This window comes from Emydura macquarii, unplaced genomic scaffold (genome assembly GCF_026122565.2).
Source record: "Emydura macquarii macquarii isolate MOO-44397 ecotype Brisbane River unplaced genomic scaffold, CSIRO-AGI_Emac_v2 contig_3692, whole genome shotgun sequence".
NCBI lineage: Eukaryota > Metazoa > Chordata > Testudines > Chelidae > Emydura > Emydura macquarii.
Window position 1 is genome coordinate 7,250,409 of NW_027133829.1, and position 22,420 is coordinate 7,272,828.

At 45.7% G+C, this 22,420-nt stretch overlaps 1 protein-coding gene across 1 annotated transcript in view; it reads right to left on the reverse strand.

The window, feature by feature from the left end:
- The window catches only part of SORCS3 (sortilin related VPS10 domain containing receptor 3), a 429,816-nt gene extending 408,287 nt beyond the window's left edge, over positions 1 to 21,529 (reverse strand). The window contains exon 1 of the mRNA XM_067537027.1: positions 20,651 to 21,529. Within this exon, the coding sequence (XP_067393128.1) occupies positions 20,651 to 21,529 (879 nt within the window). The remainder of the gene's footprint in view (positions 1 to 20,650) is intronic.
- Positions 21,530 to 22,420: the final 891 nt, after the last annotated feature.

The following is a 22,420-nucleotide window of genomic DNA, read 5'->3' on the forward strand; positions in this document are numbered from 1 at the left end:
CTCTTTAAGTGCCAATGCCCCCACTTTGGGCGGCAGCACGTCTCAAAAAAACTGGCCGGACGCGGGCCGGATCAAAAAGGTTCATATATATTATGTAGTATGTATCTTATATTATATATATTATGTAGTATGTATCTTATACTATAATAGGATGTATAATATCATGGATGCTATGTAGGATGCAGTATGTATGTATCCCGTGCTCTAAAGGTAATACTTAAGTGTTTGCTCTATGACTGTAAAATGTTTGTTCTGACACTGTGTAACTCACCAAACAGGGGGAGAAAGCTTCACTGAATGCAAAATGCTGGATTCCTACAGAATGTGTCATCTCCTGCCCATCAGAAAGGACTATTGAATCCAAATGGGCCATTGTGGAACAGAGACTTTGTCAGGTGCTAGCCCTCCACCCCCCATTATGAAGTTAAATGCAGAAGCTCTCATTCCATCAGTTTGGATTCTAGGGAGGTGAGGATAAAAATCCCTGACCAGAAGGAACTAGGTTCTTTTTTATACTCTTTGGACTCAAAGGGACAAAGATTGCTAAACATAAGCAAGAGATCGATAGGACTAACCAGAGTTAGCCCTAATGGACATATAGAGCTGGTATATTTCAGCAAATCTGTCACCATCTGAAACCTAAGACTGCAGCTCATTTGTGTGTGTATAGAATCATAGAATATTAGGGTTGGGAGGGACCTCAGGAGATCATCTAGTCCAACCCCTTCATCGAGGCAGGATCAACCCCAACTAAATCATCCCAGCCAGGGCTTTGTCAAGCCAACCTTAAAAACCTCTAAGGATGGAGATTCTACCTAGGTAACCCATTCCAGTGCTTCACCACCCTCCTAGGGAAAACGTTATTCCTAATATCCAACCTAGACCTCCCCCACTGCAACTTGAGACCATTGTTCCTTGTTCTGTCATCTACTACCACTGAGAACAGCCTAGCTCCATCCTCCCTGGAACCCCTGTTCAAGTAGTTGAAGGTCACTATCAAATTCCCCCTCACTCTTTTCTTCTGCAGACTAAACAAGCCCAGTTCCCTCAGCCTCTCCTCATAAGTCATGTGCTCCAGCCCCCTAATCATTTTCGTTGCCCTCCACTGGACTCTCTCCAGTTTGTCCCCTTCCTTTCTGTAGTGGGGGGCCTAAAACTGGACACTAAACTCCAAATGAGGCCTCCCCCGTGCGGAATAGAGGGGAACAATCACTTCCCTTGATCTGCTGGCAATGCTTCTACTAATGCAGCCCAATATGCCATTAGCTGTCTTGGTAATAAGGGCACACTGTTCATATCCAGCTTCTTGTCCACTTTAACCCCCAGGTCTTTTTCTGCAGAATTGCTGCTTAGCCAGTCGGTCCCCAGTCTGTAGCAGTGCTTGGGATTCTTCCATCTTAAGTGCTAGACTCTGCACTTATCCTTACTGAACTTCATTCGATTTGTTTTGGCCCAATCCTCCAATTTGTCTAGGTCACTCTGTATCCTATCCCTACCCTCCAGTGTAGCTACCTCTCCATTCAGCTTAGTGTCATCTGCAAACTTTCTGATGTTTATCTGTTCTATCCTTGTAAATAACTTGCTGATGTTTATCTATTTTAACCTTGTAAATAACCCATTTCTTTTTCCTAGTTAATAAACTTTTAGTTAGTTTATTACAGCATTGGCTACAAGCCGTGTCTTTGATGTGAGATATAAGGTGCAAATTTGACCTGTGACAACAAATATCTTTTTTTTTTTTAATGTTTGTTAGACATTTTTGAGGGGTGGGGCTGAAAGGGAGGGGAAAGCAGAATATAAATCTTCCTTCTCTGGTGCTAAATTGAACCTAACCACAGAAACATTCTGCTAGTGCACGCACCTTCACCGTGAAACTGACCAGTCTGGTTTTAGTCTCTAAGGCTCATTATCAGTGAAATGCAAAAAAACTCAAACAAACAAAAAACCACCACCACCTAAATAGCAGAAACAGTGCAAAGAAAAAGAGGCTTTAAAATACGATCCCTCTTGCAATCCTAAAGTGCTATTAATGGCGAGGAGGTGACATTATTTTGATCCCATATGGTGCGTCATTAGGATACCACTCACACCAGTATGAATCGGGACCTAAAGGAGAAACACCAGGGCATAACCATTATAAGTTACACTGGATTCTGGTCCGTGAGTCTCAGCCTGACAGCATCCTTTTGAAGGGAAACACAGACGTGCTGGCATCCATTTCCCCTCTCTCTTCTGTGCATGGCAGGGTAGATTACTTAACCAGTGGTCTAAAGCTTTAGTTAATCTGACAGGAATTTATGCTGCCTGGCAGGTGCGGGTGACCCGTTCAACTCTGTCAACCTAAATAAGTAGGATAGAATCCTCCCAACAATCCACTGTGCCCAGGCTTCCTGTGAGAGCACTTCCTGAACACAGCACGTGCCAGACTCCAGCACGGCTGACTCCACACAGTCACATCCCTCTAGGGTGACTAGCAACAAGTGTGGAAAGTCAGGATACTTTTTTGGGAGCGGGGGAAAGGAGGCTAATAGTTGCACATATAAGACAAAGTCCCTAATATCGGGACATCTGGCCACCCTAAATCCCTCCCCCTCGGCTCCTGGCTGGGGTTAAACTCCAGGTAGTCACGCGACTGCTGTGAAATGTTATCTAGGAACAAGGAGCATCAGATTCCCTGGTGGTTGTCGCCACCTTGATTTTGGGGTTGGAGGGGTTTTGGGGGTTTTGTTGTTGTTAATTTCTCTGATTAAATACAGTCATAATCCCCTAGTCCCTTCCCCCACCTCCAGCCCAGGTGCTCAAGGAAAATGAATCAGCACAAGTCAAACTCAAGTGTCACCCTGGGAGAATGTTTAAATAAATAATTAAACTGAAATTGCTGCTGGCTTCCCCACGGCTAGCCCTGCCTGTCCCTGCAAATTCCCAACCCACGGAGAGCTTGTGGGAGGGAAACTGCCACCAGCCCTGTGCCTACCAAGGAGAAAATGAGCAAAATTGAAAGGTAGACTGCCAGGTGGAGAGTCAGACACACACCGGTATAAGAGAAACAGAAAGCACAAGAGGGGAAGGATCTCAGCCATCTGATCTCTCTGACCTTTGGTCCATGGGAAAGGAGTCAGGGGACTGCTGCACAGTGTCACTGATAATGTGCTTCCTCCCTAGCAATGTCTTCAGACTCAGGGCCCTGGAACAAAACTCTCCATCATTACCTTAGGATTATTGTTTGCAGAGTCGGCGCTAGGCATAAGCAGACTAAGCAATTGCGTATGGCCCTGAGCAGCTCAAGGGGCCCCCGCTTTTAGCTTTTTATTAGGTGTTGGGGGAGACCAAAAATATTCCTGGTTAGGGCCCCCAATGGGCTAGCACTACCTCTGATTATCTGTAATTCAGTAGCACCTACAGTTCCCTGCCAGGGAGCTGGGCTCCAGTGTGTTAAACACTGTACACCCATATAAAGAAGAGACATTCCCTGCCCCAAAGAGCTTACAATCAGGTAGTTCCTTCTACTTATAGCCCTGAATGGTATCCAGAGACCTGATCCCAGTGGCCATCCCCAGGCAATGCCGTTGGATTACATGAGGAAGGGCTGTGGCATCGGACCCCAGTTAATTACCAATTATTTTGCACTTCTCTCTTCCTGTTTTCTGCCACGTCACATCTGGATTCAGCCCAGAGCAGCACAGTCGTACACCAAGTGCAATTAAGCTATGAATTAAGAGGTTGAGCACAGGGAAAGCAGTGTGCCAATGCTGACTGCAGAAGCATTCCTGCTGACTGCCAGAATCCAGCCCACGCCAGGTTTCTCTGGTATCAGAACCACGCCTGCTAATCATTCTGAAAGAATCAAACTCTTGCACCAGTGCCGTAATCCAATCAACACTGCATTGGAGAATCAGACACACCAGCTGAAATGGTATTGCCACAAAGGGCATAGACCTTCTGCCTGTGGGTAAGACACTGGACCAGCCTTAACTCCATCAGGAAAACTTTTTCACTCGAGGTTCACACAATAACACAAGCGGGATCAGATTGCTGGGTATAAACCTTTGGGGAGGGGCTCCTTCTCCTCCTGCCTTCTCACCCCCACATTTCTTGTCACCTTCCTTGGTTCAACAGCATATTGTATTCCCACTGGCTGAAATTTAAATGAGTTAGTCAAGGAGCTAGGAGGTACAGGAGACAGACACATACAGGGCTCAGATTCTGCTCAGCTGCATGGGTATAATTTAAATAAAGTATATAAATAAATAATAATAATAATAATAATAAATAAATAATTATAAAATAAAATGTGGCCCGCTAACCATGGCTATTATATAGCGCAGATCTAGCCCTACGTTATAATGACATCTACACATCTTTAAAATATACACAGACACACACAGTGACTTTACTGCTGCTACGCTGCTTAACTTTTAATGGCAACAGGTGCTTCAGAAAACCTTAAACCAGATGGGAACGTGCAGCCTTGGAAATGGTGGGTGCTAGTAAACCTATGGAGCAGGTACAGCAGAGCTAACAAGCCAGGCGTGTTTCACACACACACCTGACCCCGCCTCTATCTCCTCAGTCCTGGCACGGAGCGACTACCACTGCCGATGGGAGTGTAGGTAGGTCTCCACAACTCATGTGGTCTCCTGCCTCTCTGCAGAGAATGCCGGCAACAGTACCAATTAGCCACCATTGCAAATGGTGTTTTCCTCAGAGATAAAGGTTGACGTGGAAGAAAAGGACTAAGATCTCTCAACTCATTTCACAAGAGGCCCAAACAGCCATCCAATGGTAAAAGATTTCAGCCACGTTCTAGAATCTGATGTAGCATTTTTCAAGGCTTTATTTATACTCCCATCTCCCCTCCTTTCACTTTTTTCCACCCTTCCATGTGAAATGTAATTAAGGTGCTGTTCCTCACATCTGATTTGTTTGTTTTTAATTCTGGCCGTCAAGAAACACCAAGTTAAATCAAGTGCAGAGTAAAGAGTCACCAAAATATCACCTTAAGCGCCACCTGAAAAGGCAGCTTTCACCACTTGTATCAACACAAGAACTAGGACAATCTTAAATTAATTAAGGTGGGCCAGAGTAAAACTGGAGCCTGGAAAAAAGAGATCCATGGTACATGAAAACTGAAAGTGGGTCACTGGCGGCTCTATTGACTTGATTAAAGTAGCAGCGTTTCCAATGAAGGCTGACGAAAATACGGCAATGAAAACTATCAAGTCAATTGGATCCTGCTCCCGACTGGTCTTGTAATTGTATTTATTTATTTTAATCCTTCGGAGGCCGGGTGGACATTATGGGACAGGTTATCAAGTTCTCAGCATCCACCATTGGAGAGAAAGTTTCAGAACTGCTCAGTTGCCAGCAGCTTCTACTGTGACAGTTCTGGGCACATTTTTACAACTGTTCAGCTTCTAATATCTGGCCTCTTCTGAAACTCTGAGTCACTATGGACTTACCTACACAGGAAAGTGTTACCAGTTAGACTGGTATAATTATACCAGTACCGTTATACTAGTATAACTATATCAGCTTAACTCCATGTGCGGACACTCTTATTCCAGAATCAGAGTGGCTTTTTTTGGGTTAGCTTAAACCCCTTCTACCACGACAGAAATTAATCAGGATCAGCGTGTCAACATGGGGAGTGTCACCGGGTGCTCTACTCACAGCTGGGTGACGCCACCTTCTGGCTGCATCTGGCAATTCGCTCTGCCAGGCCACCGCCCCTGTGTGTGTTTGTACTCAGTCCTTCTCTGTCTTGCTCTCTCAGGATTCTCCTGCTTCTGCTTCATGCCTGGGCCCTGGTCTGGCCAGGTCCTGTATTCCCCTCCTTCCAGGGTATCAAAGTTTTCCCTTACCAGTGATCATCTTCTCACTCATTCACTAGCCCAATGGTGACACTTCCCCAGTAGCAGGGGAATCCAGGTCATCCTCTAATCCAGGTTCCAGCTCATGGACCTTTGAATCAGCAGCTAAGGTCTGCAGCTCCCTAAACCTTGCCCCTGTATCCCTGGGCTAGTTCCTACCTTGTCTTCTCTCCCCCTGAGAATGCCTGTAGCCTCTTGCTGCTCTCAGTTCCTGCGTTTTATACAGCCCCCCAGGTTCCTGTCCAGCTGAAGTCTTATCTATAATCAGTCCTTGCCCCCTGGCTCATCCTCCAGGTGCAGCCAAGGCAGTTAATTGGCCCACCTGGCCACCTTAACTCCTTCAGGCCTTGGGGTGGACCATCCATCACAGGGAGTTATCCCTGTTTCAAATTCACCCCTTAGCTCACAGCAGTAGATGAGTTCTTATTTGGGTGCCCAAACGGGAGTGGAGTTCTTCTGAAAACCTGGTGCCCCAACTGTGAGTGCTGAAGCTTCTGGCCTGTAGCTCTGTCTAAGGTCACTAGGAGATTAGGTCACTATAACTATGTTGCTCAGGGGTGTGAAAAATCCACCCCTCTGAGTGATGCTGTTAAACCAACTTAGCCCCCTGTGTAGATAGCACCAGGTCAACAGGAGAATTCTCCCGGCCACCTAGCTACTGCTTCTCAGCAAGGCAAAGAACCTACGCCGGTGCCAGAACTCCTCCCGTCGGCATCGGTCGTGTGTTCATTGAACACTGCCGCATTTTAGGTGGAGACAAGCCATAAGTACTCATATCATAAGCACAGCATCTGAGCAGCGAATAACCTTAATGGATTTTAGCCTGAGAGGCTAGGGAAGGATTATCCCCATTTTACAGACTGGGAACTAAGGCCTACGATATCTTACTGACTTCTCCACAGTAACACAGGGAATCTGTGGCTGAGCTAGGAATTGAACGCCACTCTCCTGAGTCTCAGGCCATGCCCTGTTCACTAGCACACCCTTCCAATCCCATAGATGGACAGGACTAGGAGGCCAGGGGACTGGGAGTCAGCCCTTAGAAGCTCTATTCCTGACATCGACTCGCCGTATGTCCTTGGGCAAATTGCCCTGCATACCGGAGCAGGTTGGGTGTGAAGCTACTCTGCGGCTACCAAGAGGAATGCTGAGTCAGTCAGAATTCCTCCGGGGATGGAAATGTCAGAGCAGCAGTTCCATCACCTTCGGAGAAGGTCCAGTCTGTCGGTCAGATGGTAGTGGGGGAGCAGAGCCCTCTCCACCCCTTTCAGACCGCAGGCACCACAGAGGGACATACTGGAAGCAAACATCTCCTACACTCCCCAGTGGGATTCTGTCCAGCCCCGGCAACAAAGGTACAAGAAAAGAAGGAAGTTCTTCGCACTGCCTCCCCAGCCCTTGTGCACAGAGACAATCAGCCCCGTATTGCCTCAGTTTGCCAGTCACGTGGACACAATGATACCTCCCAACTTCACAGGATTGTGGTGAGGCTGGTTTAGCATTTACCCCCCCCCCCCCCCCCACACACACACACACACACACACACACACACACACACTGCAGATGGGAAAAGCCTCGCAAATTATTTTTGTGGGTTCACAAAACCAGTTTGATTCCATTAAACTTTATTTCCTGCAACTTAATCGCCTGGATTCCCACGCGCACGTGTGTGCACGCGGCCCTACAAGTGATTACGTTATTTTCAAAATCACTAGCCAACAAGCATCCTGTTTAGAGGACCCTCAAAGACTCAGCTGGTGTACAAGTCGGCAACCCCCTTACTGTGCCTATGTTTTCTTCAGACACTCTGCTTTCTGCCTATCTGCTCCCCTTTCCACACTCTGTCTGCATGTTTCTTAGGCCTGATCTAAACCAGAAAATTGCACCATTTAACTAACCTGATTTTAAAAGTGATTTAGTTGAAAGGATGCAAACCTCTGATGCAGACGCGCTTAAATCAGTTTAAATCAGGGGTCTGCACCAATTTAATGAGATCAAGTTCTTAATTATTTTAACTGAAGCAGTGAAGCTTTCTGCTACAGACAGTCTTATTCTGCGCACTCTTCATTCCACTTTTTACCTGGTTTCCCCCTCCTTCCTTCTCCCTTTTTCACTCACTCTTGTAAGTGGAACAGAAGCCCAACATTTGAGTGGGTTTAAAACTGTATTAGAATAAGCTAATTTTTTTAGGAAGTAGCGAGGTTCAGTGGGTAAGGGGTTGCTGCGGAAGACCTCGGTTCTGTTGCTGGCTGTGCCATTGGCCTGCTAGGTGAGGCTTGGGCATGTCACTTTGTTTTTCTGTGCGTCAGTTTCCCTATCTGTAAAATGGGGAAAATGCTACTGACCTTCCTCTGTAAAGTGTTTTGAGATCTGTAGATGAAAAGGGCCATAAAAGAGCTAAATTTTATTACTACAGTATTTTCTATCATCTCTAAAGCAGTGGATGGGCAGCCGAGACCAACCAGGCACTAGTTCAAAGGGACCTCACCCCCGCAATAGAGGAATGCTTTGTGAAGTGTGCCTCTAAACATCTTTGCATTCAAGGAACCCCACGAAAACCCCTTTGGGACATGTGGCAAGAATGGGTACACCTGATGATGGTCCCTGCTTAAAGCCACAGTGGATCTTCCCTTCAGACACAGCCCAGAGACAACATCAAGTGGCCAGTTACATCCGTCACCCTCTTTTCCCTGAGCCAAGAAGACGGTCTGAGCTCTCCAGTGTCTATGAGCATCAGAGACCCTGTAGCACTGTTCCGAAGAGTAACACAATAACGCTTTGTCTTCAGACAGCCCCTTCCCTCTGACAAGCTCACATGGCTTTACAAACATTACTGAACTAATTCATTTTAGCCTGGCAACTGCCCTGTGAAAGAAAAGAATTGTTTGCTTGACCACAGTTACTCCATTTTGTTGTTTTTAGTGTTCTGTTTTCTGTTGAAATTACCCTCCCGCTCCTCTTCAATATGTTTATGGTGCTTCTCCCTGCCAAGGTCAGAGAGAAAGATTAACAGAAGAAATGAGGAGCCAGCGATAAGTATTTTTTTGTTTTCTCTTCAATTTAGAGAAATTGTCTAGACGCTGTTGATAGATAAGTTGAAACCTTTTGCCCTTATTTTTTATGTTATGCATATGTTTATAGTTAGAAGAAGTAGAAAGTGTAACGTTAATAGTAATAACAATAATAATCTGAGTGTACCAATAAGCATTAAGAATTTATGCATATGTAATTTCTTTGTTTGTGTTTGTATAAATATGCAAGAGAGCATGTCTTCGGGGTCTCACACTGACCACTTGTTGGGAAGTGTCCGACCTCTGCAGAAATAAAAAAAACTTGGAGACTGCCCAACTACCTGCGTGGATCTCTTTGCTATCTGGTGCAGGGTAAACGAACCTCATTTGGAATATTTTTCCAACACCTGTCACGTAGGGAATTACTATCACCTCCATTTTACAGATGGGGAAACTGGGCAGAGAGAGACTGAAGTGACTTGCTGGGACATGAACCCAGATCTTCCGAGTCCTAAACGAGGCTTAACCACAAGGCTATCTTGAGTTAATAATATTACTCTCCTGGCTGAATTACAACTGGGTAATGAGATTCTGTCTACCTGGATTTCCTCTGCAGTTTCAAGTAGATGTGATTAATTCCACTCTATTTAGTCCTTGATCACATTCCACCGCCTCCCCCACGCTGGCCTGGTCTACTCTGGCGGCAGCATGTAGAGTATGTGTGGCTACGTGCCACAGTGAAAGGCAGGCTGTGTCCACACTGCTACATGTAATTACACTGCTAGTGTCTCTCCCCATGGTGGCCAAAGGCTCCGGCACGGGGGAAGCAGCGGCATGCTACAGTGCTAAAAAGAGCAGCATGCATGAGGGATGCACCGCTTGGGTGGGTGGGGAGCCATACAAGGCACATATCCTACGGTTCTGGCGTGTTTTTACTCTATTCGCCTACGCAGTGCCTCACCATCTACACTGCTATTTATACCCATGCTAGGGGGGCGTGCTGCGTCTCTACTCCACATGCCATGGGCAGTGGAGACCTGCCTCAGAGGGAAGGGGAGGCCAGAGGTAGCAGAACACTACAGACATGAGAGAGGCTTGTTTGGTAACTCTGTCTTGGCCAGCACCCCAGGGATTGAACCAGAACCCTCCAGCGCAGACCCCTGCCTCCTAACCCACGGGTTATAACAGACTCATCTCCTTTGTGGACCAGGCACAGAAAGACCTAGAACACTCACTCACCCGTGGGTTACACGTGCCCAGGAGACGGGACAGAACAAGAGTGGTGGAAGCCAGAGCTGCTGCTGAAGGGAAGTGGCCAGCAGTGACTCTCTGCAAAGAAGCAAGGATCTTTCTGCTCCCCAGGAAAAGACAAGAGAATCCATATCAGGGAGCCAGGAGAACATATAGGCCAGAGGGTCCCCACTTGATTGCTAGCAGGGGGAGGAGGGATGCGGGTGAGCTGACTCCATTGCCCCAGTCAAGGACTAAGACATTTGTCGCCAGCACTCCAAACGTTATCAACATCCCTTTCCCAACCCAACCCCAGGCAGCTGCTGTGGAGATGTTAGGGCTTTCGCAGGCAGAGGGTTCAGCCTGGAGGTGAGGGATTTGGGCAGCAGGAGTAGATGAGCCTCCCAGACAACCAAGATCCTATCTTCAGGCACAGGCAGTAATTAAAGAGAAATCAAAGGGGAGCAGATAGCAGAAGCATCAGCAGAATGGGTCCGAGATGGGAGCATAAAGCGTCCGATTATGGCGTGTGCTAAGACCACTCACCTCACCGGGTAAAGGAAGCCTCTTACAGCTGGAGTTGCACTGAGTCATTGACGCCAAGTGAATTTCCAGTATTAATATTTTAGCAACATCCATCTTCCGTAATGTGTTTTGCAGCCCCCGACACCCCCCTCCCCGGTTTTGCAGAATTTCACTTTATTTTATTAAATGTCCACACTCCCTCTAGTGTTAGACTCTGCACTCCTTGTGCTTTCAACCTGCAGAACCCAAGATCTCTAATTACCAAAGCTTTTGCCCCGAGGTTATATGGGGTCATACTAGAGCTAATTAAGAGCGATGCTATTTTGAGCAATGAGGCCCCATGATGCTTTTCAGATCTGTGTGCTGGTGTCTCCGTTGCATATCAAAAGATAAGGGAGAAAACAGCCACAACTATCTTTGGATGTTACTGACTGAGATCTTGCTCCAATTTATTTCAATGGGAAAAGTACCAGGTCCTTAGCAATTTCAGAATAAAAAATTACACTGCTGCAATTACTTAATTACTGCCTTTCTTGATTTCCTTTGTATTCTGGGAGTTTGTTGGCCTATTAGACTGGGAATTGCCCCTAACTTTAGCATGAACTATTCATCATAGTGATTTTTAGCACCCACAGCACACTTTGGAAGCGTGTTACAAACATTAGCCAATTAATTAATCCTCACATTATCCCTGAATGTAATATTAATATCCCCTTTTTCCAGATGAGGAAACTGAAGCAGAAAAAAAGGCTGCGATTGTCAAAAGAGCCTAAAGGAGTTAGGATTTGGGCACTTATGTCCCTTGAATACCCTTTGAAAATCCCAGATTCAAAGTCAGAGCCAACATTTGATCCCAGCTGTACCTGGTTCTCAATTCTCAGATCAAGCTGCTATACTTTCTTTATTCCCTGGTAGATTAGGACATTAAAGTAAAGTGTGGTTCAGTATTTTCTTAAAAAGACACTATAAAACCTTTAAACTCAAGCGTTCAAACAGGACGTGCTATGACCCCACACGACCCCATTGTGACACTATAGGAGAACCAGAAAGTGAAAGGGACTATAAACTAAAAGTCAAACTGACCAGGCTAGTTTCACCTTCCAAGCTGAAAAAGTAAACAATCAGATTCAATTATGACAAGTAAAATAGTATAGGGTATTGTTATAACACAGACAAGGATTATTTTAAAGTCACATTTATGTAACCACGTCCTTTTTACACTGGTTCTCTGTATGTGTTTTTCTTCTCAATTGTTCCATTTGGTTTTATAAGGCTAAAGCCATAAAGCAAAACAAAATCTAACTACTGTGGGGGGGTTTTAATTTTTATTTAAAGCATCTCTCTGAGGCATCCAATTGTTATTTGCTGATCTGTGTCAGGGACAGAGAACCTATGCCAGATGATGCTGAACCAGCTGCTAGTTTTGGACCACGAGTGGCATTTTGGACTTTGTGAAAATGACATTCAGCCCTGGTGTGGTGGGGGGCATAATGGAAGAGAGATCATGGACAGGAAAGAGGAGGAAAAGGGGAGAATGCCCTGCACCTTTACAGTACTGTACGTCAGCTGATTACCTGAAGTGGTGTTGAGCACACCCAGCACTCGCAGAATCAGGACTCTACGTAATTAATAACATAGGGCAAATTCTCGTTTCTCAAGCAAAGCTCAAATTAAAGGAAAGTGCTGGGCTTGGAAGGGAATAGAATCTTTCCCTACCCCGACATAGGGCACAGGACACCTGTACACTTTGACTGTAGCTACTACTACTGATACAGCCTCCCACATTCAAACCCTCTGCAGAGCTGCAATCCAGCGGATTTGGAAAGTTCACAAACCCACTGGCCATACGTTCACTTCCCCTGCCCACCCAGGAACCCTTGCAGAGAAAGTCACTGCAGACCTCAGCTCCATGGCACTCAGGAGCTGCATAGCCTCCATGATCCTCAGGTTCCCTCCCTCACCTTCAGCCCCACTGCTATGAAATATTCCAGGCCAGATCCCCAGCCGGTGCAAACTGGCCTAACTCCAGTTACATCAATGGAGCTACTTCTGACACATCCTGGATCTTCTACAGTCACAGGATTTGACCCAGGATGCTTTCCAACTCACAAATCAACGTGCGTTAACTAATCCTGACAACTAGAGGCAGGCTTGACATGGAACCTCAAACCAGACCCCACTCATTTTAAACCTGACCAGACCCCAACCTGCCCCTACAATTTGGGCTTAGAGCCAAAACTAAATTGGCCTGGTTTCTGGAATGGGTTTGAGATCCTTACGGACTTTCTTGTCATCTTAGCATCCTCATACCGGAACCCAAACTCGAGCTCGGCCTCAGACCAAGACCTGACCCTTGTAGTAGAAAGTGAGAACCTGAGACATGAGGCCTAGTATAACAGGCAAGGACTGAGGCCTGAGCTAAAGTAGCAGTCAAGCCCTGCTGTTATAAAGCAAAGTTAGCAAAAGTCAGGCTGTGAACCTATGTGCAGATTCACAGAAACTGACAAGAACAGAGCTGGTATTGCAAAAACACATATTCCTAAATAAGTGATGAACACGCAAGCACATTCTAGAAAGAGGATACCAGAACGTCCTGAGACCAGGAATGGTACAAGATCGTTCCTCAAAGATAACAAAGGCTTACTGACCCCTCAGGATGACAATATGATGGATAGAGATGTTTTGACCGAACCATCCAGTACAAGATAAAAAGTGGTACCTTACCACGTCAGAAGGTGGCATCTTACCACGTCAGAGAGTGGTAACTACACATCAGAGGGGCAATATGCATCTTGCTTGTATCAGCATATCAAAAAGGGTCTCAAAGGGAGTGTCTTTGTCTGGCCGAGTGAGGAACAGAAAGTCCCGCATATTAAGTGTACTTGTATATTAAGTGTAGCACGTATAGGGCCCTTTTTACCATGCTTTGTTGGCAATAAACCTGGCCTGGTGCCTTCATTACTGAAACGGATCTCTAGCCTTATTAGGTAATCCAATCATGGTTTGCTGTATCAGCTATTTGCACAGAGCTGGGATAGCATACACAATGGGAGAAAACACAGGCAGCCAACAACTGACAGCAAACCTAATCCAGATCTACCCCCATGGTGCCACCTCCACTTACAACAGACATCTGAATCACATCAGCAAGTATTTCTATACCCATTTTACAGACGAATCCCAAAGAGTTTACGAGGTCTGATTTACTACAAGCAAATCTCCCATTGACTGCTGGATTGGGTCCCTTGTAATTTACTCAAAGTCACACACTAAGTAACTGGGTAGAACCAGGATTAGAACTCAGGATCGTTTCCTCCTAATGCTGCATTCTAACTGTGATCCGTCCGTGCCTAGGGTAGCCACCTGAAAATGCCAAGGTCAGGGCAGGCTGTAAACGGAGAGCAGATTCTCCCAGCACGGGTGGGTGACCCTGAAGTCAGACTTCCCAACCAGCCACAAACAGTGCTACTGATTCCCCACACTGGTTATCAAGAAGCCAGTACACAAATACACACAGCCCCCTTTACTGCATTTCAGTCTCTGGCTCCCAATCAGCTACTAGGTCCAGTAAAGAGACCAGTTATTTAAAACTCTATGCTCTTTACCAAAAAGGTTTCTCCTGACCCCAAATGGTCAGCCACAGTACCAGATCAATATAAGCTTGGATCTTACCCAAAATACCATGCTGCCAGCCAATCCTTTAGTAACTAAAACTAAAGGTTTATTATAAAAAGAAAGAAACAAGCTATAAGAGAAGTGTTAAAGGATTAAATCAATCAGATACATACAAATGATTTGAAAGTCCATATATATCAGGTTTCTAGAAGAACTGTGGAGTTTGCAGGCTTGTATATTCCCTCTGGTGTACATGCAGTACCTGGATGGATCTCAGTCCTTTGTTTCACAGCTTCAGTTCAGTTCAGTTGTAGATGAGCTGATCCAGAGGTAGACTGAAGACTAAAGATAGACCAAAGACAAAATGGATGTCATGCAGCTGCATTTTATGTCCTTTGGCCTTGGCCATGCTGCTTGTGGAATTTTGCAGGAACCAAAATGGAGTCCAGAGTCACATGAGTAAGTCCTGGTGACTCATCAGGTATATCCCTGGCTTCTCCCCCTGGGCCCCTTGTACCTGTGAATTTCTTAATAGGCCATTAAGCAGGCTAGTGCTGCAGCCATCCTGTCTGGGGTGTGACCCAGACACAGCACAATTTGAAATACAGATATATCAACCATATCCATAACTTCCATTACACACATAACACATGAACATAAACATCATCTTACTTAGCACATTACAGCCTTTCTAACGGTACCTGACATGGAATAGCTCACATGAATTATTATGATTCTGACGTATCGATGTTAAATAACATAATAAATGCCCCCAATCAAGCCAGCGTGACACCCTCAACGCGAGATTGGTGTAAAAGAGAGTAATCAGAGCTCCTGAATACACCTCAAGGGCCCTCTAATCCAGCCAACGTCACACTAACCACTAGACTTCACCATTTTGATACTGCTGTACTATTATACAAAACCTCCACCTATTAATCCAGTTATAATGCCGGCCACTTGATTGGATTTATTTTCCCATTGCATAAATACAGGACATATATGTCTCCGCTTCACCTGACTGGCTGGGCAGAACTCCCCAGCCTAGCATTTATTCTCTACCCAACTTAAACCAGCTTCTAAGTCATCTTTTCTTGCGAGTAGATGATTCTTCTCTTTAAAACACAGTTGGTTCGGTTTCCATTTAAATCACTGCAGAATCTTGGGTACAAATCATAGGCCACATCCTGCATTCCTTGTGCACCCAAAACTGATGGGCTACAACATAAAGCTGACTGCAACCAGAAAGCTGAAAATGACCAGTTCACTTTTCAACCATGGGCTGGGATAGCAGCTCTGGCTTCTTACTTTAAACACGGTTGTGGGACAAGAGCATTTGCAATCTTGAACTGATCCAGAGGCAGCACATAAGGAATGCAGCAGAAATCCCCTTTTTTCCATGACATATCAATCCAATTTTTTGATGAAAGGAGCCTGGAGATAAGTAATTAGAAGGAAGTTTCCCCAGGTTCTTTCCCCATGCACTACTGACACAACACAAACATCAAAAACAATTACACCGGGTCAGCATTCCATTTGTATATCTCCACGGCCTTTGAAATATTAATTAGAAACTTATTTTTTCTGACAAAGTCCCGGAGAATTACTTTAGTGCCAGACTTCATTACTAGGCATAGTAGAGGAGGGTAAATGCATTAAGATATTGTGACATGGAAGCTGATTTCAGTGGTGATGAGACTACCAACTACAGCCAAAAGCTATTTGAAAAAAATCTGTTTAGAACAGCAGTTAAGGTATCTTCCAAGTGCAATACAATTAATCTGATCACTCTGTCACTACCTTGCATGTTAGGAGTAAATATTTTAGAAGGGAACCCAAGTGGATCACTCCTGCGGTAATGCATGCTTGACAGCTAAAGCCTGCATTTCCTGACCAAAAATCCTCTCTCAGCACAGCTATCCATCTGGAATTATAAATATTTCTCATGTTCTCCCCATCACATATTGCATTGTTAGGCACCGTAATTAAAAGTCACCTGGCACATATTACAGCCATCAGGCTCCCCCTGCTTGTAATTCACCATTCTGAAGGTGAGCAATATCTCGATGACAAACAATTTGTGTTAGCAGCGTGGCGATCTCATCAGATTATTGCCAAAGGCATTTGTTAGAGTCACTCCCAGGTAAAAGCTGACAGCAATGCAAGTTCTTACACAACTTTCCATTCGCTGGGGTCATTTGTCAGCCCATTGAGCAGAAGGCTTCACATGCACAATGAGAGGGAAAGGATTCTTGTCCTCCTGTATGTCCAAAGGGGTCTGTTCTCCCCCTGCTTCCTCATCTTTGTGTGAAACTTGCATTTACATGAACCACAGAAGATAAAGCATGAAAAAAACTTCTGGATCATTTGCTCCAATCACCTGCAGTAGTTTCCTCTATACTAAGCCCAAGAACAGGGACTGCTAGCAATACGCACAGCTGATATTTGGTGCTATAGCATGAAGTTATGGTCTCTCTACGGATAATTGATATGTATAATGTTTTCTGAAAACGAAAAAAGAAAAAAATCTTTAAAAGATTAAGTTTCCAATTCTTCTGTTAGACTGAAACAGTAACTCTAAGGGAGGTATAAACTGCCACATTCATCTGAAAGTGGATGTTAACTCTGAAACCTAGTGCTGTCAGTCCCAGCAACTATTTCAATTGTGATCATTTCAGGAGAGACATCCAGTGAGGTTTGTTTTATCCATTGTGGTTGGTTGGATTCATCTGAAAGGTTCTTCTATAGAACTAAAGTGGCAAGGTTTAAAGATTCAAATCATCAAACTTTCTATGAAATAGTTTAGCTTCCCAGCATAAAACTCTGGAGGAGGAGAGAGTTAGAAAAATCCAGTGGATGAAGTGATCTCCACAGATAGGAAGAAGTTTGGGGGGAGTGGAAGCTGTCTGGAGCAATGAAAACTCTCATGGAGATGGGAAGTAGATATAAAAAAAAAGAGAGGCAAGGTTGGGAAAGGGTTTAAAAGCTACAAATACTCAACTAACAGCATATGTGTGTCCTGTGTGTGTTCATAGATGATTTGCTTTAAAACAAAAAGCCTGTGGATTTTCCAAAAATGATCCCAACAGATTTTAGCAAAATTTCTCCCCAATTTCCAAAGACCATTCAATGAGATTTTTCTTCTGGTCTATAGCTGCGCTAATCATCCCTAGAGCGAGGCAGCTTCAATGACCTCTGTCAATAAATTGTTCCCTAGGGTAATCCAATTTACTGATAGAAATGTCTGCCTAATGTCCAATGTAAAATACTCCCTTTTTCAAATTCAGTCCCTTATGTCACACCAAGCCAATCTTAATGGACGTGCATAGAGAGTATGCAAACCCCACATAAATAATAATATTTTGCACTTCCATAGCAATTGCCATCAGAGGATCTCTCTGTTTTGTAACAGAAATGAATTCTGCTCTACAACACCCCTTCGTGGGAGGTAAGTGGCATGATCCTGACTCTACAGGGAAAATGAGGCAGAGAGATGTTAATTGTCTTACCTAAGGTCACACAGGGGCAAGAAAAGAACCCAGATCACCTGTAGCCCAGACCTTCATTTCTACCTCAAACCCACCCTTCCTGTGCAAAAATGCAGAAAGCAAAAGTTTGACTCTTGGGAGTTTGGGTGTTTTCAGTGACACTGAAATTCTCTTTTTTAAAAAAATATGCAGTGGATTATCAAAATCCTGAGTAACACGATGCATTGAATTTGAAAGTCTCTCTCCTTTTGAGAAGGGGATATAGATTCATTTATATTCCCAACCAACATCCTGATCTTTTTTATTACAGTATTTTCTTTTTCTCTGAAAATCAATCAGGTTTTAAGAACCTCCCACCACAAGTGTTTGCTTTGAAATACGCTGTTTTACTAAACAAATGTTTACTGATAGTTTTTTTTAAAAAACACTGTCATGGGCAAGAAAGATCAGACTTTCAATCTATTCAAAGGAAAAGAAGAGGGGGGGAAATGAATCCCACTTTCCTACCCATTGCTTTGGTAGATTGAAAACTGAAACATATACATATGCCCTACTCACTGCTCTAAGACTTCAATGATGGGACAAGAGTTAATGTCCTCCATGTATTTCCAGTTTCCTTTCCTGTGGCTATACTTCTACTGCAAGTTACGAAAATATATGCCTCAAGGTTATAGATTAGGCTGCAATGTGGTCTTGTGCTCAGAGATATCATAATCCTTAGCCCTCATCTCAGCCAAACTACAGTTTCATTGTGTGACCTTGGGCAAATTGCTTGACCTCCCTGTACCAGACTCAGCCCAATTGGAAAACTGGGTAAAAGCAGGACTGCAGTGCAATATCAGACACTGCATCTGCTTTTCCCTGATAATATATTAAAGTACCTCCAGACAGTGTCAAGTTCAAGCATTTAACTTGCCCTGTAGACTCGCACAATATACTGCCTTAAAATAATCATTAATGACAAACTATAGCGTATATTCCCCAAAAGGGACAGTAAAGAACATTGAGTCTCTAGGTACCAAACCGCACATTTGACAAACCATTGACTGATGACACTATTATTTATTAGCATGCTTGCTTGTCATTCCCACAAATACCACTCAGTTATTCCCTTCAGTAAATACAGCCTCTAAAGTAGCCAAAAGGTTTCCATGCACAGTGTCACGAGAGAAGCAAAACCTCAGCGAAAAGCCCTGAACAATCTTACAGCTTTTAATGTATTAGCCTTATCAGTGGCCTGAAGTTAAAAAATAAATAAAGCTACTTATTTAAATGACACGTTTCTACAAAAGAGACTAAGCCAAGGAGATTTTTTTTTAAATCCCTTTCTGAAATGCACCTTGAAAAAAACCTTTATTTCCAAAGTGCCTGGAGAATGAGTCCCCTGTGCTAGTTTAATAAGAAATACAAATAACTATTAGAAATCCACATGCTAGGGTGTTTAGCGCCTTTTACTGAGCCTCCTTCAATTCAGCACTAAAATGAAAACAAGAAACAGGGCTTATAGGCTGATTTGTTTTTTTACTACATTCCTCCATACATTTTAAAGAAGTATACAGACAATATAATGCTGAAATATATCATGCAGCTCTCACTGAATGTTTATTTTCATCTTAAGTGATTGTGGAATTCATGTCTAGCAAACACCTCTAAAAATTGGATAAATCAAGATAACATCTGGGTAGCCATCAGCATTATTAGGAAAGTAAAAATAAATACTAATGAGATAAAACTTCCATTCAGAAAGCAAAGAGAGATGGCTGAATAGTACATTGTATAGGATACATTAGACAGGCAGGCCCCAAATGATCATTCAGCCCCAGGTATAATATCATTTTCAGATCCGGACACTCCACTTTATCCTTCTAATTGCTTTGCCCACATTTTCAAAATAGGCTAAACATAAAAGAGAGATTTTCAAGGCAGGGACCAGCTGTAATAATCAGAAGGATGAGAACATTGTCACCATGCATAAGGGTTTCCTGGATCCTTTAAATTATGCCTGCTTTCACGTTTTATGGTAGAGTGGAAATAGTATTTCTTATATCAGGTTAAAATAAAATTGAAATTCCCTTATGGCTGTCCTGGGAGCATTATACAGCGTAGAGCCAGATAGGGTAGCAGTTGCTAACATAATAATGTTCCTTTCATTGCTTCCTCCAGCAGGCAGACTCTGCAAAGAAGTGCTCTGCCAAGGGCGCCACCTTTTGACACAACCCGTGCCCAGCAAGTATCCAACACAACTTTCACAGGGGCCTCAACTCCTTTTGAAACTGGCCATGGATCGAACCAAAGGGGCGAGGCATTATTTGCAATTGATTTTTTTTTAAATTGTGCTGCACCCTCTTCCCTCCGCTTTCACAGCCATTAAGCGAGGTGTGTTTCTGGAGCCGCTTTGACTCTCAGCTGGCAGAGGGTACCCCAGATGGGGCTTTTGACCGCACCTCGCTGGTTTTCCAGCACAGACCCGCTGAAGCATTTCAAGGCATGGCTATGCTCTGTCCAGAGAAAACAGCAGACAGCACACGCTCGCTGGGACAGATGCCGGGGAAGCCAAGCAAGGAGGAGTCTGTCTGTCTCTCTCCTCCCTGCGGAGAGGGGAGGGAAATGAGGTTCAAACAAACCCTCTGGCCAAACTTCCCGGAGGAGCTCCGACCCAGTGTTCATTGTGCTGTCTAGCCGCGATTCCTCTCTTTCCGGGCAGACCCCAGCCACGCAGGGTTCAAAGGGCTCTTGTGTTTTGGTTTTGGTCCTCTTTCCCCAGACAAAACTTCCCCCCTCCCCTCGCACCCTTTCCCCCCAAGAGGCAGCGTGTTCAGAGGGACTCCCCGGCCCGCCTGCGAAGCGGCGCTGTCCCTTTCTCTCGCTTTACCTCCATCCCCACCGCCGCCGGCCCCCCGGGGCTACTCACGCTGCTGTTGTGGCCCGACCAGTGCACCATGGCTTGGTTGTGAGCCGAGTCCCCGGTCAGCGCGAAGGTGGTGCTGTGCAGCTTCAGCTCCTCGCCTCCCCGCATCCTGGTGGCTTTCCCCTCCTCTCTGGAGCCTTTGGCTTGGGGCCGAGTCACTTTCTGGCCATCCGTCCAAGCAGGGATGTCCCCTCCGCCGCCTCCTGCCCGGCCGGGCTCAGGGGCGGAAAACCGGAGCCCCCCGCTGCTCCTCCTGGCCCGGGGCAGCCAGGGGTGGGCGCCGGACCCTTTCCCCTGCGTGCCGCCTTCCTCCTGGGCATCTCCGGGCAGCCAGCTCGCCTCCCGGCCAGAGGCGGCTGCCGCTGCCCTGCCCGCGGGCTGCCCGGAGCGCTTGGACCGCGGGCTCCCGTGCGCCTCCCCAGCCCGGCGCTCCCCGTGCGCCAAGCCGGGCGCACGGCCGCTGCGCTCCCCGGCGCCTCGCCCGGCGCCCGCTGTCCCTTCTTCCACCGCTCCAGCAGCCGGCCGGACCCTTCTCACCTCTTCCAGCGCCTCCTCCTCCTCTTCGTCCTCGTCCCCGGCCCCCCATCCTCCGCCGGACTTCTCCGGCAGGGCTCCCTCTGCTTCCCGGGCGAAGAAGCCCAGTTCCCGGCTTCCCGGCCAGCGCAAGACTCCCCGAGGCAGCGGCGGCGGCGTCTCCGGCTGCTGTTTAACCCGAGCGGAGGAAGGAGAAGAAGAAGACGACGACGACGACGATGCTGATGGAGATGAACAGGATCTGCAAGTTATTTCCGCGCTGGTGAAACACCAAGCGAAGAGCACCAGCCATGTCCAGGCGAGCAGGGCGAGGTGGCAGGCTGGGTACCAGCCGGTGCCCCTCTCCATGCCTGGCCGCCGGAGTTGGAGAGTTTGAGGGGCTCCGTGAGGGGAGGGGGGCCGGGTTATTAATGACTATGGTGTGGAAAGGCGCCTCTCTTTTCCCTCCTCAGCCTCTGAGACGGTGACCAGGAGGAGGAAAAAAACACCCAACTCGCTCCCCGGTAGTTGGATCTCTTCTTTACCGGGGGTGGGATTTTTTTTTTCTTTTTTTTTTTTTTTTTTTTTGAAAAGTGCTTTTCAGTGAAACTGTTCACGTTCGAGGATTTGATCAAGTGAGAGGGTTACACCACCCGGGGGAGGAGCCGCGGCGCCCTGGCTAAGTACCGCGGCTGAAATAGACTCGCAATTCACCAACCACGCTGCGTTTCCAGGGGAAAGGGGCGGGCGGGGGACAGAATATTGGGGAGACGAGGAACCAAATAGCTAGAGAAGGATCGGCCAGCATTTCTCCTTAGCTGGGGGGGTTTGCACACACATGCACGCCTCTCTCTGTATATGTATGTATGTGTGTGTGTGTATATATATATATATATATAAATACACACACACACACATATATACACACACACAACATTATTATATAAAGATCACCCACTCTCTCTATAGACAGACAGATATCCACAGGGATAGACAGAGAGCCAATATACCTCTGAGCACCAAACAAAACAGCTATGGAATTACCAATCAGTCAATCAATCAATCAATCATCAATCAACATTTCTTCTGACATGTTACAAAATAGTTACAGAAAGATCCCCCAGTATTTCTCCATAGCTAGACTGACAGATCGTGTACACACACACAGAGAGAGAGTCTGTCAAAGAGCCTACATCTGGAGAAATAGATATAAATGGAATATCGGGGGGGGGGGGGCTAAAGCAAAATATCTGTCGGAGG